The sequence below is a fragment of the Papio anubis genome, unplaced genomic scaffold (genome assembly GCF_008728515.1).
Source record: "Papio anubis isolate 15944 unplaced genomic scaffold, Panubis1.0 scaffold1024, whole genome shotgun sequence".
Taxonomy (NCBI): domain Eukaryota; kingdom Metazoa; phylum Chordata; class Mammalia; order Primates; family Cercopithecidae; genus Papio; species Papio anubis.
Genome location: NW_022159364.1, coordinates 1 through 14,508, shown reverse-complemented (window position 1 = coordinate 14,508; position 14,508 = coordinate 1). Strand labels below are relative to the sequence as shown.

At 53.1% G+C, this 14,508-nt stretch overlaps 1 protein-coding gene across 6 annotated transcripts; it reads left to right on the top strand.

The window, feature by feature from the left end:
• Positions 1 to 1,104: 1,104 nt before the first annotated feature.
• Positions 1,105 to 14,338, top strand: LOC116272421 (transient receptor potential cation channel subfamily V member 2-like). Of its 6 annotated transcripts, none has more exons than XM_031661158.1 (8): positions 1,105 to 1,331; positions 3,045 to 3,351; positions 5,589 to 5,722; positions 8,409 to 8,699; positions 9,273 to 9,571; positions 12,216 to 12,386; positions 12,839 to 12,994; positions 13,566 to 14,327. In XM_031661158.1, exons 2-8 carry the CDS (start codon positions 3,152 to 3,154, stop codon positions 13,725 to 13,727), a joined length of 1,413 nt encoding a protein of 470 aa, XP_031517018.1. In that variant the 5' UTR covers positions 1,105 to 1,331; positions 3,045 to 3,151; the 3' UTR covers positions 13,728 to 14,327. The 6 variants fall into 6 exon arrangements, with proteins under 6 accessions (XP_031517018.1, XP_031517022.1, XP_031517021.1 ...); XM_031661161.1 differs by having other exon boundaries at positions 1,142 to 1,339; positions 12,839 to 13,007; positions 13,569 to 14,331; XM_031661160.1 differs by having other exon boundaries at positions 1,142 to 1,339; positions 12,839 to 13,007; positions 13,566 to 14,331.
• Positions 14,339 to 14,508: the final 170 nt, after the last annotated feature.

Sequence of the window (14,508 nt, the reverse complement as noted above, 5' to 3'; positions counted from 1 at the left end):
CGCCCGGCCCTTTTTTTTTTTTTTGAGACGGAGTCTCGCGCTGTGTCACCCAGGCTGGAGTGCAGTGGTGCGATCTCGGCTCACTGCAAGCTCCGCCTCCTGGGTTCACGCCATTCTCCCGCCTCAGCCTCCGAGTAGCTGGGACTACAGGCGCCCGCCACCTCGCCCGGCTATTTTTTTGTATTTTTAGTAGAGACGGGGTTTCACCATGTTAGCCAGGATGGTCTCGATCTCCTGACCTCGTGATCCGCCCGCCTCGGCCTCCCAAAGTGCTGGGATTACAGGCTTGAGCCACCGCGCCCGGCTGGTTCCCATTTTTAAAAGGTCACTTCAGTTGCTATAAGGAGAAATGGATTATGAGTGTGGGGCAAGAATGAAGCAGGGAGACCAGTTTGGAGGTGGCTGCAGTTGCCTAGGGGAGCAATGATTGTGGCTTGGACCAAGCAGAAAGACGAATTTTGGAGGCAGAGCTGATGCCAGGTTTTGGGAGTGAGGGAGAGGGAGTCCTAGGGCTACTTCGGTGGCGGCTGGGTCCCCAAGCTCCAAGACTGAGTCCAGACCAGGGCCCAGTCGGTGGTGAGGTCTGATTTTAGCAGTGTGTGCCCACCTCCTTGTCTCCACCTGCTGGCTGGTGCTGGGAGCATCTTTAGGGGAACTTTAGCCATGAGTCCTGGGGTCAGGAGGCTGGGGGAAGGTCCTGGGAGGTGGGAAAGTCCCCCAACTGCTGGGTGAATGGGTGGGTGGGGCTGCGTTCCCAAGGGCATCTGCTGGGCTGAGCCTCTCCCTGGGGGCTGTCCACATCAGCTCTCTCCCCTGCTGTGGGTCAACTCAGGCCCATTTATGGGCCATACGGCTGCTGGAAGGGTGTGGTGGTGGAGAATGGGAGGGGATAGCTGTCAGTGTACTTGGGGAAGAATCCCCCATCCATGGCAGCTTCCATGGGAGGCAAGGCACCAGCATCCAAGGGCTGCCTCTGATTGTTACCCACCCCCACCTGAGACCTTAGTGGTTAGATGGCGGAGGGGTGGGGGCGGGGCCTGATTCGCAGCAGGGTGTGTCCAGATGGTCAGTCTGTGGTGGCTAGCCTGTCCTGACAGGGGAGAGTTAAGCTCCCACTCTCCATCGTGCCGGCTGGCCAGGTGGGCTAAGGGTGACCCAGAGACCAGAACCTGCTTGCTGGAGCTCAGTGCTCAGAGCTGGGGAGGGAGGTTCCGCGGCTCCTCCGCTGTCAGCGCCCGCAGCCCCTCCCCGCTTCACTTCCTCCCGCAGCCCCTGCCACCGAGAAGCTCCAGGATCCCAGCAGCCGCCACACCCTGCTTTCAGCCTGCGCAGTAAGTCGGTGAGCAATGCTGGGGATGTTGGAGGGGGCCGGGTCCCCAAGCCTGACAGCGAATGATGCGGCGGGGAAGGCTAGTGGGCTCCTGGCTTCTACAGCCTGGAGTCAGGGTCTGTGTGGGGCTCCGGTTCCCTCTCCCTGGACCTCCACACCCCTTCCTCTGCTGCCAGGGTGGGTGGGGGTCCCAGGAGGTGGGGTAGGGGCTGGACAGACAGCTGTTGCTGCTGAGGCTTGGGAGTCTTGGGCTGGAGGAATGGGCCAGGGTTTGGTTGGGGACAGAGATGGGCTAAATGGTATGAAACAGAAAGGATGCCCTCCTGCCCCAGTGTGCGTAGAAAGGGTGGTGGGTCACATCTGCAAACTGAGGCAGTCAGGTAGCTCCCCGCCTCCCATATTTCCATGGGAAAATGCCCCACGCGGGTCCCCAGGGCCTGATCCCAGCCTACCCTCTCCACTTCCCTCTGCTGCTGCTGCTCCTCTCTGCTCTCTGCCCCCGGCCCCCTTCTCCACCCTTCTGTCTCTTTACCACTCTCTGACTTGTTTTTCTTCTTTCTGATCCTGCTCACTGGGCCCACGGGGGTTGCCCATCCCTGACTGAGGCCCCACCCTTGCCAAGTGATGGAGGCTGTGGTTTCAGTTTTCCTGTGAGGGTGAGATTGTGCTGTTTGCTGAGCTTCCTAGGCCAGCCTAAGGCCCAAGGTAGGGTGGTGGAGACAGCCTGGGCCACAGGCTAGGGGCCTCCCTCCCCTCGTGAAGCCCCCAGAGGCCCTGAGGCACAGAGGTGGCATTCGATGCCTTCAGAGCTGAATCAGACTGAAAATATAGACAGACCCTGAAAGACTTTGAGAACGGAAGAGGAACCTCATGGTAGACGCATGGTGTCAGATCCGGCTCTGCCAACAACTGGTGACCTTGGGAAAGCCACTCCCCCTTCTAAGCCTTAGTAGTCTTGGCAGCAAAATGAAGGGCTTGATAGTCTAGTGGTTTTCCCAATTATTTCTCCTTAGAGTTCCCCTTCTGTGGTGAGGGGTTGAGTGACTGGCCCCATCCCAGCCATCGTACTTTTCTCTGTTGGAATATTGGCCGCCAGGCAAGATGTTGTGTGAAGAAAGTGTTGTGCTGTTAATGCAAGTGGGAACAGGGGTTGCGACCCCTCAGATACCAGGAAGTCCCAGAGGAAAAGTCGGGGACAATCATGGCTCTCCTGGGGGACAACATCAAAGGGGTGGCCCTGTTGGTTCCCTGTTCCTCACACCACAGGCTTCCCTCCCTCTCCTCACCCCTGCTCCTCATCCCTCCTGGCAAACTTCCTCTGTATTGTGGCTGGGCTCCCACACAGCAGGTGGACCTACTTGCGCTTGGCTTTTTGCCATTAGAAGTAATGAGAAGTAATGGCAAAAACCGCAATTCCTTTTTTTTTGAGACAGAGTCTTGCTCTGTTGCCCAGGTTGGAGTGCAGTGGTGCCATCTTAGTTCCTGGGTTTAGCAATTCTCCTGCCTTAGTCTCCCAAGTAGCTGGGATTACAGGCACAAGCCACCATGCCTGGCTAATTTTTGTATTTTTTTTAGTAGAGATAGGGTTTCACCATGTTGGTCAGGCTGGTCTCGAACTCCTGACCAGCCTGCCTCACCCTCCCAAAGTGCTGGGATTACACGTGTAAGCCACCGCGCCCAACCTTTTGCATCAACCTAATACCTCCTTTTTCAGCCTCCAGTAAGGCCAACACCGACCCGCAGCTGGGAGGAAGACGGGACCCTTGACATCTCCATCTCCACAGAGGTCCTGGCTGGACTGAGCAGCCTCCTCCTCCTAGGATGACCGTACCCCCCAGCTCTCCAGTTTTCAGGCTGGAGACATTAGATGGAGGCCAAGAAGATGGCGCTGAGGTGGACGAACTAAAGCCGGCTTTGGGGAGCGGGCTGACTCCCATGGAGTCACCGTTCCAGGGCGAGGACCGGAAATTCGCCCCTCAGATAAAAGTGAACCTCAAGTACGGAAAGGGAACAGGTGCCAGGTGAGGCAACAAGTGGGGTCAGGGAAAAGGGGGCCCCCTGGCCAGCTCCAGCAGAGAACCCGGAGTGAGACTCATTGACCAGCCCAGCACCAGTGCCCCTTCCCACAACCTGTGGCGTCCTCAGTCTGCCTCTGATGGCTCCTGGGCCTGACCGGCTGACCTCTGCTCTGCTATCTGGCATTGCTCTTTCCAGAGGCTTCTCCATTCTTGGCCTTCTGCCTTCTGAGGTCATGTTCTTTGCGAGATACATTCTTGAGCTCTAAGTCCTCAGCTGACCCTCAAATCCCCCATTCATGCCAACTCCCACCCCTGTCATGGTCCCTGCTGGGGAAGGCAGCAGGATCCACACTCCATCCAGTGAGAATCAAGGACATCTAGAAATGTCCCAGGCTCTCCTCAGTTCTGCAAGGCTGAGCCTGTCACTCAGGGGATGTGAACTGTGGGATTGAGGATAACTGGCTTCTGCTTGGAGTCATCTGCACTTTGATTTTCCTGTGGTCTTTCCACCAATTCAGATTGTGTGAGCCCCATATTCCTGAGCGTCCCGCTTCCAGTCCTGCTGCATCTGGCACCCCTTACCTCCCTGCCTGGGGTGGGGGCCTGCCCAGTGAGACTGGAGAATCCTCATGGGCCAGGCTAGACTCTGCCACAGAAGCCCCTTCTTCCCTTGATGCTTGAGGTGCTTGAGGTACAGCCACCAGCTTTGGCCTCCCAGGCTAGAGCCGCTTCCTGTTTGTGCTGGAGGATTGTGGTCAGATTCAGCACCAGGGTAGGGGAGGTTGCGTGAGGAGCTTCTGGGAGCTGTGGAGCCTGCTCGACACAGGCAGGATGGGCCCTCGATGCCTTCAGTGCCTTAATCTGTGCCCTCGCTGGGCTTCTCTACCCCAGGACCATGATGCCACCCTGGTGACAAAGTCATTTGCCCAAATGGCCACTTCTATGAGCCGGACTGTCCACAGGGCTCCTGTCAGCAGCAGATAGAGCCCTCATGATCATGTGTGGCTTCCTGGTGCTGACGAGGGAAGCCTGGCTGTAATTACAGTCATAGCTGTTGGCTTAAAAAGTCAACCCTTGAAATCCCCACCAGAGTCAAGGAGGCAGAGGTTGCAGTGAGCAGAGATTGTGCCACCATACTCCAGCCTGGGCGTCAGTGAGACTCTGTCTCCAAAAAAAAAAAAAAAAAGTGACTGATCCCAACAGTCACCTTGTCACCAACTTTTATTTGGTCGACCCATTCCACAAGAGAAGTTAAGCTGGGATCTGAGGGTACACAAAGCATCAAATAGCACCCCCTGTTATTTGTCTTCACATATCTGCTGGTGGTGGTGCCAGAAGCCCCAGAGGCAAGTTGGCCCCCGTGAATAGTAACACAGCCCAGGAGGGAATGACTCATGCCCTTCCCACTTCCAGTCACCAGACGCTGCTAGATTCTGATAACCCCTTCCGGGGTCTGTGGGAGAGATTTCTCCTTAAGTGTGCCTTCTCGGTGGTGTCTGATATGTTTCAACATTGGGCCCAGCGTTAGGCCCAGGTAATGCTCTGTTTCTGGGAAATTTCTTGCTGTCAAGGCTAGAATCTCTCTGGGGGTTCAGAGTCAGGGTCTAAAGTTAAACAGCCCTGCTGAGATTCCCAGTTTGGCGCTGTGTGACTTTGGCAAGCTACATGACCTCCTTGTTTATCTAAAGGAGAAATGAGTGGTTTCCGACTGGCGGGGCTGAAGTGAAGATGGAAGACACAGAATATTCTGTAGTTAATAGCTGGTTTCTGAGAGGAGAAGGGAGGTTTTCTCCATTCTTTCTTTGAGGGCAGTGATGCATGCAGCCACTGTGAGTCTTCGGGGACCTCCCACAGCCCTATCCAGACCCAGGCCCAAGCTCAAGAGCCACCACAAGTTGTGTGTGCTGGAGGAGACTCAGTGGGATATCGAGGCTGTTGAGAGATGGTACATCAAGGCACCTGGCACATGACAAGCACCTGATGCTGAAAAGTGTCTGTGATGACTGGTGTCATGGGGATGAAGCAGCTTAGTGCCTGGACAGGCCCCTTTTCCTCCTCCCGGGGTCTCCTTGGTTGGCTGTAGGTGGATAGAGGCCCTCAGAAGGGCTCTCACTGGGCTCTTGGGCCTGAGGGGTGCGCAGTGTGTACAGGACTCCCTGAAAGGGCTCCCTGGGATGGAGGGCTTTTGCGGGGGCCTGTGGTCCTTGTCCAGCATGAGTCACAAACCACATCCTCCACAGTCAGCCGGATCCAAACCGATTTGACCGAGATCGGCTCTTCAATGCGGTCTCCCGGGGTGTCCCCGAGGATCTGGCTGGACTTCCAGAGTACCTGTGCAAGACCAGCAAGTACCTCACCGACTCGGAATACACAGGTAGACCCTGCCCTGTGCATCCAAGGCTAGGCATCCTGTGAGCTGATAGTTAGGTGGGCTGGGTGGGCGTGATCCCTGGTCAGGAGCCGAGGAGTGAGTGTTCTCAGCAGCCCTCCCACTAGAATGATTGCTGGGGGGCCCTGTGGACAGAGCTAATCAACGATGGCCTCCTGTTGGTCTTGGCTGTGCCTCCCACTTCCACCCACCCCTCAGAGCTCCTGGCTACCTCTGTCACCCCTAGCCCATTAGCCCTTTGCAGTGGCTGAATGGACACCCAAAGCAATCTTTTTGTTTGTTTGTTTTTTTAAATAACAGTGTTGTTGAGATATAATATATAACGGGCATACCATATACTTAACCCATCTCAAAGCACTCTTTGCCGAAAATCTAAATATCTGTATTATTTGGGCTGATCAGAAAAATAACATAAGTCCTCTAGAAGATCCAACAGTAAGGAAACATATAGAGCCAAGGTTAAACACAGTCTCTCATCCTGGGCCCCTATTAATGGTTTGAGAATGCATCTGTTTGGAGTTTCTTTCTTTCTTCTTTTTTATTTTTGGAGAGATAGGGTTTTGCCATGTTGCCTAGGCTGGTCTCAAACTCCTGGGCTCCAGCGATCCTCTCACATTGGCCCCCCAAAGTACTGGGATTATAGGTGTGAGCCTCTGTGCAGCACCTGTTCAGACTTTCCCTCCCTCCCTCCCTCCCTCCCTCCCTCCCTTCCTTCCTTTCTCTTTTTTCTTGAGAGAGTCTTGCTCTGTCGCCCACACTGGAGTGCAGTGGCGAGATCTCAGCTCACTGCAAGCTCTGCCTCCCAGGTTCACACTATTCTCCTGCCTCAGCCTCCCGAGTAGCTGGGACTGCAGGTACCCACCACCATGCCCAGCTAATTTTTTTCTTTTTTTTTTTTTTAGTAGAGACAGGGTTTCACTGTGTTAGCCAGGATGGTCTCAATCTCCTGACCTCGTGATCCGCCTGCCTCAGCCTCCCAAAGTGCTGGGATTACAGGCGTGAGCCACTGTACCCGTCCTGTTCAGACTTTCTTAATACATGAGTATATATTTACATAAATGAGGTCTTGACATATATACTAATTTGTAATGTGCTTTTCTTCCACTTAATACATCTTGTAGCACTTTCCATTTCAGTACATGTCTAACTTAGTCACTTTGACAACTGCAGAGTGAGTTTTCCACTGTGTCCTTTATCATAATTTAGTTAACCAATTCCTTACTTATCGATGGTCATTTAGGTTGTTCGTAGTTTTTGGCTTCAACTAGTTGTGTGCCAGGCCCTCTGCGTGCTATCCACTTTGTTTATATTATTCCTTTTTTTTTTTTTTTTGGAGACGGAGTCTTGCTCTGTCGCCCAGGCTGGAGTGCAGTGGCATGATCTGCAAAACTCCGCCTCCTGGGCTCACGCCATTCTCCTGCCTCAGCCTCAGCCTCCTGAATAGCTGGGACTACAGGCGCCCGCCACCACGCTCAGCTAATTTTTTTTTTTTTGTATTTTTAGTAGAGATGGGGTTTCACTGGTTAGCCAGGATGGTCTCAATCTCCTGACATCATGATCTGCCTGCCTCGGCCTCCCAAAGTGCTGGGATTACAGATGTGAGCCACCCCGCCCGGCTTAGAAACTACATTTCTAAGACATAAGTCATCATTCATGAAATGCTGTCTACACGAGAATATTCAGAGCAGTATTTGTACATGACTCCACCACTTAATGTCTCTCTCCCCTCTGGCAAGTCACGTGGCCTCTCTTAACCTCAGTTTTCCCTACTGTAAAATGGGAATGTTCCAGGGTTATTGTAAGGTTCAAAGGGAATATAAGGCCAGGCACGGTGGCTCACACCTGTAATCTCAACACTTTGGGAAGCCAAGGCGGGTGGATCATGAGGTGGAGTTCGAGACCAGCCTGACCAACATAGTGAAATCCCATCTCTACTGAAAATACAAACATTAGCCAGGCAAAGTGGTGGGCGCCTATAATCCCAGCTACTCAGGAGGCGAGGCAGGAGAATTGCTTGAACCCGGGAGGCAGAGGTTGCGGTGAGCTGAGATCACGCCACTGCTCTCCAACCTGGGTGACAGAGTAAGACTCCATCTCAGGGAAAGAAAAAAAAAAAAAAGGCCAGGCGCGGTGGCTCATGCCTATAATCCCAACACTCTGGGAGGCTGAGGCGGGTGGATCACAGGGTTAGGAGATTGAGACCATCTGGCTAACACAGTGAAACCCTGTGTCTACTAAAAAAACACACACACACAAAAAAAAATAGCTGGCCATGGCGGCGTGCGCCTGTAGTCCCAGCTGCTGGGGAGGTTGAGGCAGGAGAATGGTGTGAACCCGGGAGGCAGAGCTTGCAGTGAGCTGAGATTGCGGCACTGCACTCCGCCTGGGTGACAGAGCAAGACTCTGTCTCCCCCCCCCCCAAAAAAAAGAAAAAACAAAGAAATTTAGTTTGTAGGGCAGAAATTGTAGTCATACCTGTTGGTATTGCTTATGTGTTCCTTGGAGCCTTAATACCCTATAACATGGTTGTGCTCCCATCAGTTGTGTGTAGCACCTCTTTTAATCCTCCCAAGGGGTACTTGGAGCTAGGCTTGCTATACCAGCTATTGGGCAGTCCAGCCGCTCCAGGTCTTAGCACCACTGTGCCCCTTACCCTCCCTTCTTCCCACAGAGGGCTCCACAGGTAAGACGTGCCTGATGAAGGCTGTGCTGAATCTTAAGGATGGGGTCAATGCCTGCATTCTGCCGCTGCTGCAGATCGACCGGGACTCTGGCAATCCTCAGCCCCTGGTAAATGCCCAGTGTACGGATGACTATTACCGAGGCCACAGTGCTCTGCACATTGCCATTGAGAAGAGGAGTCTGCAGTGTGTGAAGCTCCTGGTGGAGAATGGGGCCAACGTGCATGCCCAGGCCTGCGGCCGCTTCTTCCAGAAGGGCCAAGGGACTTGCTTTTATTTCGGTGAGTGAGCCTTTCTTGGATAAATTGAGGCAAAGAGCGGGTAAGGCCTTGTTCAAGGTCATATGATTAGTGTATGACAGAGCTGGCAGTTAAACCTAGGTCTGTCTGACCCCGACACCCTGCTTCTAACCACTAGGCTGCCTGCGAAAGCAGTTTGTTTTTTGCCCAGGCCAGTCTCAAACTCCTGGGCTCTAACAATCCTCCTGCCTCAGCCTCTCGAGCTGGGACTACCAGTTGCACCACTACATCCAGCACTAATCTGTCATAAGAGATGTTTCATCCTCGTCTGGCCACAAGATGGGCATGCACCCAGACCCAGGGAAGGGAGTAGTGGGCTGTTAGCACTGGCATGTGACTTGACCAGGCAGAGCCTGAACAAAGAGGCAGCGTGCCTGGGCTCTGGCAAAGGAGACAGCAAAAGGCAGCAGGTTGGCTGGGCCCTGTTTTGCTCCCTTCAGTGGTAAAGAAGCCTGATCTGCTTCAAGGAGGGCCGGCCTTTTGTCCAAGGAGCATGAGGAGTAGGCAGATGGAAAGCAGGAGGCCTGGGGCCCAAGCTGCTCTCTTGGCCTGCAGGTGAGCTACCCCTCTCTTTGGCCGCTTGCACCAAGCAATGGGATGTGGTAAGCTACCTCCTGGAGAACCCACACCAGCCCGCCAGCCTGCAGGCCACTGACTCCCAGGGCAACACTGTCCTGCATGCCCTAGTGATGATCTCGGACAACTCAGCTGAGAACATCGCACTGGTGACCAGCATGTACGATGGGCTCCTCCAAGCTGGGGCCCGCCTCTGCCCCACCGTGCAGCTTGAGGACATCCGTAACCGGCAGGATCTCACACCTCTGAAGCTGGCCGCCAAGGAGGGCAAGATCGAGGTGAGTGGCTGTCCCCTTCCCACTTTCCCTCTCCAGGAAGCAGTAGGTCTCACCCCAAAATTCTGCAGAAAGAGCCCAGGGGGTGGTGAAGAGCAGTGGCTTCTCTGCTTTTCAATGGAACACTCCTGTTAGTAAGAAAATTTTCAGTATGTACCTCTAATATATGTGTGTTTATTTATAAATTGTATATGAACTATTGAATATATTACATTATAAAACATTGGGTTTTTTTTTTTTTTTTTTTTTTGAGACTGAGTTTTACTCTTGTTGCCCAGGCTGGAGTGCAATGGCGCGACCCCGGCTCACCACAACCTCTACTTCCCAGGTTCAAGCAATTCTCCTGCCTCAGCCTCTCAAGTAGCTGGGATTACAGGCATGTGCCACCACACCCAGCTAATTTTGTTTTTGTTTTGTTTTGTTTTGTTTTTTGTTTTTTTGAGAGGGAGTCTCGCTCTGTCACCCAGGCTGGAGTGCAGTGACACAATCTCAGCTCACTGCAACCTCCGCCTCCCGGGTTCAAGCAATTCTCCTGCCTCAGCCCCCTGAGTAGCTGGGATTACAGGCACCCACCACCATGCCCAGCTAATTTTTTTTGTATTTTCAGTAGAGACGGGTTTCACTATGTTGGTCAGGCTGGTCTTGAACTCCTGACCTCATGATCCACCCACGTTGACCTCCCAAAGTGCTGGGATTACAGGCACGCACCACTGCACCCAGCTAATTTTTTGTATTTTTAGTAGAGATGGGGTTTCACCATGTTGGTCAGGCTGGTCTCGAACTCCCGAACTCAGGTGATCCACCTACCTCAGCCTCCCAGTGTTGGGATTACAGGCGTGAGCCACGGCACCCAGCCAAACGTTAGGAATTTTAAAAAGTCGTTTGGGTTTCTTTATTAAGAGATCGCCTTTTTATATCTTTTGTCTATTTTGCTATTCTGTTTCTGCATATTCATTGATAACTTTATAATGAATTTAGTATTTTGTCTACTATAGCACTTGTAAAATTTTTCCTAGTTCATCATTTGTGTTTTGAATTTTATGATTTTTTTTTTGCTATACAGAATTTAAAAATTTTTATACTCTGCAAGTGTAATTATCTTTTCCTTTAAGGTTCCTTAGTTTTGCTATTGTCTAATTCCTGCTACAAGATTATAGATATAATATATATGTACATAATATATAACTATTATACATTATATTATAGATTATAATTATATATAGTATACATATAATCTTCATACCCATATTCTTTTTTTTTTTTGAGACAGAGTCTTGCTCTGTCGCCCAGGCTGGAGTGCGGTGGCGCGACCTCAGCTCACTGCAAGCTCCGCCTCCCAGGTTCACGCCATTCTCCTGCCTCAGCCTCCCGAGTAGCTGGGACTACAGGCACCCGCCACCTCGCCTGGTGAATTTTTTATATTTTTAGTAGAGACAGGGTTTCACCATGTTAGCCAGGATGGTCTCGATCTCCTGATCCCGTGATCCACCCGCCTTGGCCTCCCAAAGTGCTGGGATTACAGGCGTGAGCCACCGCGCCCGGCCCATACCCATATTCTTTTCCAAACTTTTGCAGCTGCATTTTTTCTTTTGAGACAGAGTTTCGCTCTTGTTGCCCAGGCTGGAGTGCAGTGGTGCAATCTCGGCTCACTGCAACCTCCGCCTCCTGGGTTAAAGTGATTCTCCTGCCTCAGCCTCCCGAGTAGCTGGGATTACAGGCATGCGCCACCACGCCTGGATAATTTTGTATTTTTAGTAGAGACGGGGTTCCTCCATGTTGGTCAGGCTGGTTGCAAACTCCCGACCTCAGGTAAATCCACCTGCCTCAGCATCCCAAAGTGCTGAGATTACAGGGGTGAACCACCACGCCCAGCCTGCAGCTGCATTTTTAATGCCTAAGGCTTTGACTAGCTGGAAGTTTTTCTGGTAGGAAGAGTAAACATGAGGCGGCCCACACTTTGTTCCAAATAGCTTACCAATGGCCTGTTCCAAATAGTTTTTGCCAATAGCTCACCAGGGCTGGCCTCATGGGCTTACGGCGGAGATTTCTGAAAGGTTAAGGAAACGATAAACATAAATAGAAGTTTTAACCCTTTTTCGCTGCCCTCCCAAGTTTCTTGGAGTGCTCCCTGGGGTGTGTGAACCTCACTTTGTTGTCTAGAGGCACTGCTGTGTGGCCTATGAAATCAGTGCCCTGATCTGTTCCTCCTTTCTCATTCCTCACGTGTGAAACCAGAATGCTTCCTAACCTGTTTGGATTAGGGACCACTTTCTAGTCTGCTGAACACTCTGGATTCTAACCATGAAATTGCACACACAGATACAGCTAGTAGACTCTGATCTCCGGGGCCTCAAAGACCCCAGGGCTAAGGATCTCTCTGCCATTTGAGGAGTTCAAGGAAGGCCACAGGGTTGGGGAGGGGAAGGAAGAGCCAGGCTGGTTGGCAGGCTGGGGCAGATGTAGCTGGGTGTGTGTGTGTTTAAGAGTTTAGACACACAAGGACTTGCATGTACGGGCGCATGTGCACGTGTCAGCTGCAGCTCTGCAGACCGTGGGCAGCTGCAGGGTCCTGGGTGTTTCCCAGCCTTGGCCCAGGATCAGTGCCAGGAGGGGACCGTAAAGGCAAGCTCGTATGGCCACCCTGCAGATTTTCAGGCACATCCTGCAGCGCGAGTTTTCAGGACTGAGCCACCTTTCCCGAAAGTTCACCGAGTGGTGCTATGGGCCTGTCCGGGTGTCGCTGTATGACCTGGCTTCTGTGGACAGCTGTGAGGAGAACTCGGTGCTAGAGATCATCGCCTTTCATTGCAAGAGTCCGGTGAGCCCAGAGGGGCATGGGTGCGCATAGAGGACCCAACAGAGCTCCCAGCAAGGTCCACAAATTGGGGCTGCCTGCTGGACCATATCTGCCCCATTCCTGTGCCAGTGGGGGTGTGGCTGCATGTCCCAGCAGGCATGACCCTGACCATGGCCACTGGGCCCATACTCAGTCCATACTCCAGTCCCATCCAACACGGGGATCATGCCAAGGGCCTTGTGGCAACCATCCAGGTCCTCTCTGTTAACCAGCATCTCGTTTGGAGGGCAAGCCCCTTGGTCACACTGTAGCTGGGAGGGTTGGGGTGAGGTCCTTTGGAGCTCCTGGGGTGTGGAAGCCTGCTCCCTGTCCTCTCTCCTCATTTCCTGGGCCCTTGCTTTGATCCTGACATGGAGTGGGCAGCCTATTTGCACTTGTTGACTGTACCCATGGCTCTCCCCTCCCCACCCCAGCACCGACACAGAATGGTCGTTTTGGAGCCCCTGAACAAACTGCTGCAGGCGAAATGGGATCTGCTCATCCCCAGGTTCTTCTTAAACTTCCTGTGTAATCTGATCTACATGTTCATCTTCACTGCTGTTGCCTACCATCAGCCTGCCCTGAAGAAGGCAAGGGCGGGAGGTGGGTGGGGGGCACATCTTGGGGGAGGCCTGCTTGAAACAACCCTGGGGGAAGATGGGGCAGTAATAGTGCTGAGGCATGGGCTGCTGGAGTGACATGCCCAAGCTTATGGGAGCCAGCACCCCAGTGCTAACAGTAATACAGTGAAGATTTGCTGAGTGCTCACTGTATATGAAAAAGGATTGTAGGTGATGGACATGTGTTGACTAATTAATGTTCCCCAAAACCCCTGAGATGGTGAATTATAATCACCCTCAGTTTATAGTAGAGGGAAGGGAGGCACAGAGAGGTTAAGTAACTTGTCCAGGGTCACACAGGCTGAAAGTGGTGTGGAGAGGGAATCTGAATCCAGGCAGTCTGGCTTCAGACCCCACACTGAAATGCTACACAATGTACCTCTCAGGATCTGGTGGTCCTTCCCTGGAGCCCATGTTCCCCTGCTGTTCTGAGGGGTTCTCCACAGCTCAGGCTCAGAGTGGGCCCTCAGCTTCAGCTCTCAAGGGTGAGCTGCTCGAGAGAGGACCCAAAGCCCTAGGTCTCATCTGAGTGTGTCTTCAGCAGGCCGCCCCCCACCCGAAAGCGGAGGTTGGAAACTCCATGCTGCTGGCAGGCCACATCTTTGTCCTGCTGGCGGGGATCTACCTCCTTGTGGGCCAGGTGAGTGCCCCTCCCCTTCTCCCACCAAGAAGTAAACCTAGAATTCTGCTTCAGGGGGCTTAGAGCAAGTTAGCTGCATCCCCTCACTGACAGTAGCCGGTCCCATCCAGAACAACCAACCTCACCGAAGCTGAGGGCCAGAGGTTCTGGCCTTGCTTTCTGAGTCCCCGGCAATCCTCTGTTGTGCTTTTGAGGTTCCTCGGGGTAGCAGATAACTTCTCTGATTCCTTGGCAGTACAGGCTCTGCTCCCCCAGGAATGGAGCTGGAAGCCCCTGTCCCCAGCCAGGCCACTCAGCTGGGAAGTTCCCCTCTTGGGGAGCACAGAGACCGGGGGTAGGTGGGGTTCAGGCCAATTCACCCGGTAGGGCCTCTTCAGTGGGAAATGCTGTAAGCCTGCAGGACACAGGCTGGACACCAAGACATTGGGACCTCCTTAGAGTGGGCAGAACTTGGGCACCAAACCCAGGTTGGCTGGGGTATGGGTGCTCCCTGTGAGGCCAGGGAGAAGGGAAGGGAAAGGCGCCCTTCCCCTTCCTGCATGCAGTGCAGAGGTTCTTCATCTGCACCCCCCGGCCTTGCCTAGGTGGCTGCTCTTTCTGGAAAAAGAGTCCCAAGCTATCTCAGCTATCAGAAGTATTCATGAGTCCCTGGCCAGGCGCGGTGGCTCAAGCCTGTAATCCCAGCACTTTGGGAGGCCGAGACGGGCAGATCACGAGGTCAGGAGATCGAGACCATCCTGGCTAACACAGTGAAACCTCGTCTCTACTAAAAAATACAAAAAACTAGCCGGGCGAGGTGGCGGACGCCTGTAGTCCCAGCTACTCGGGAGGCTGAGGCAGGAGT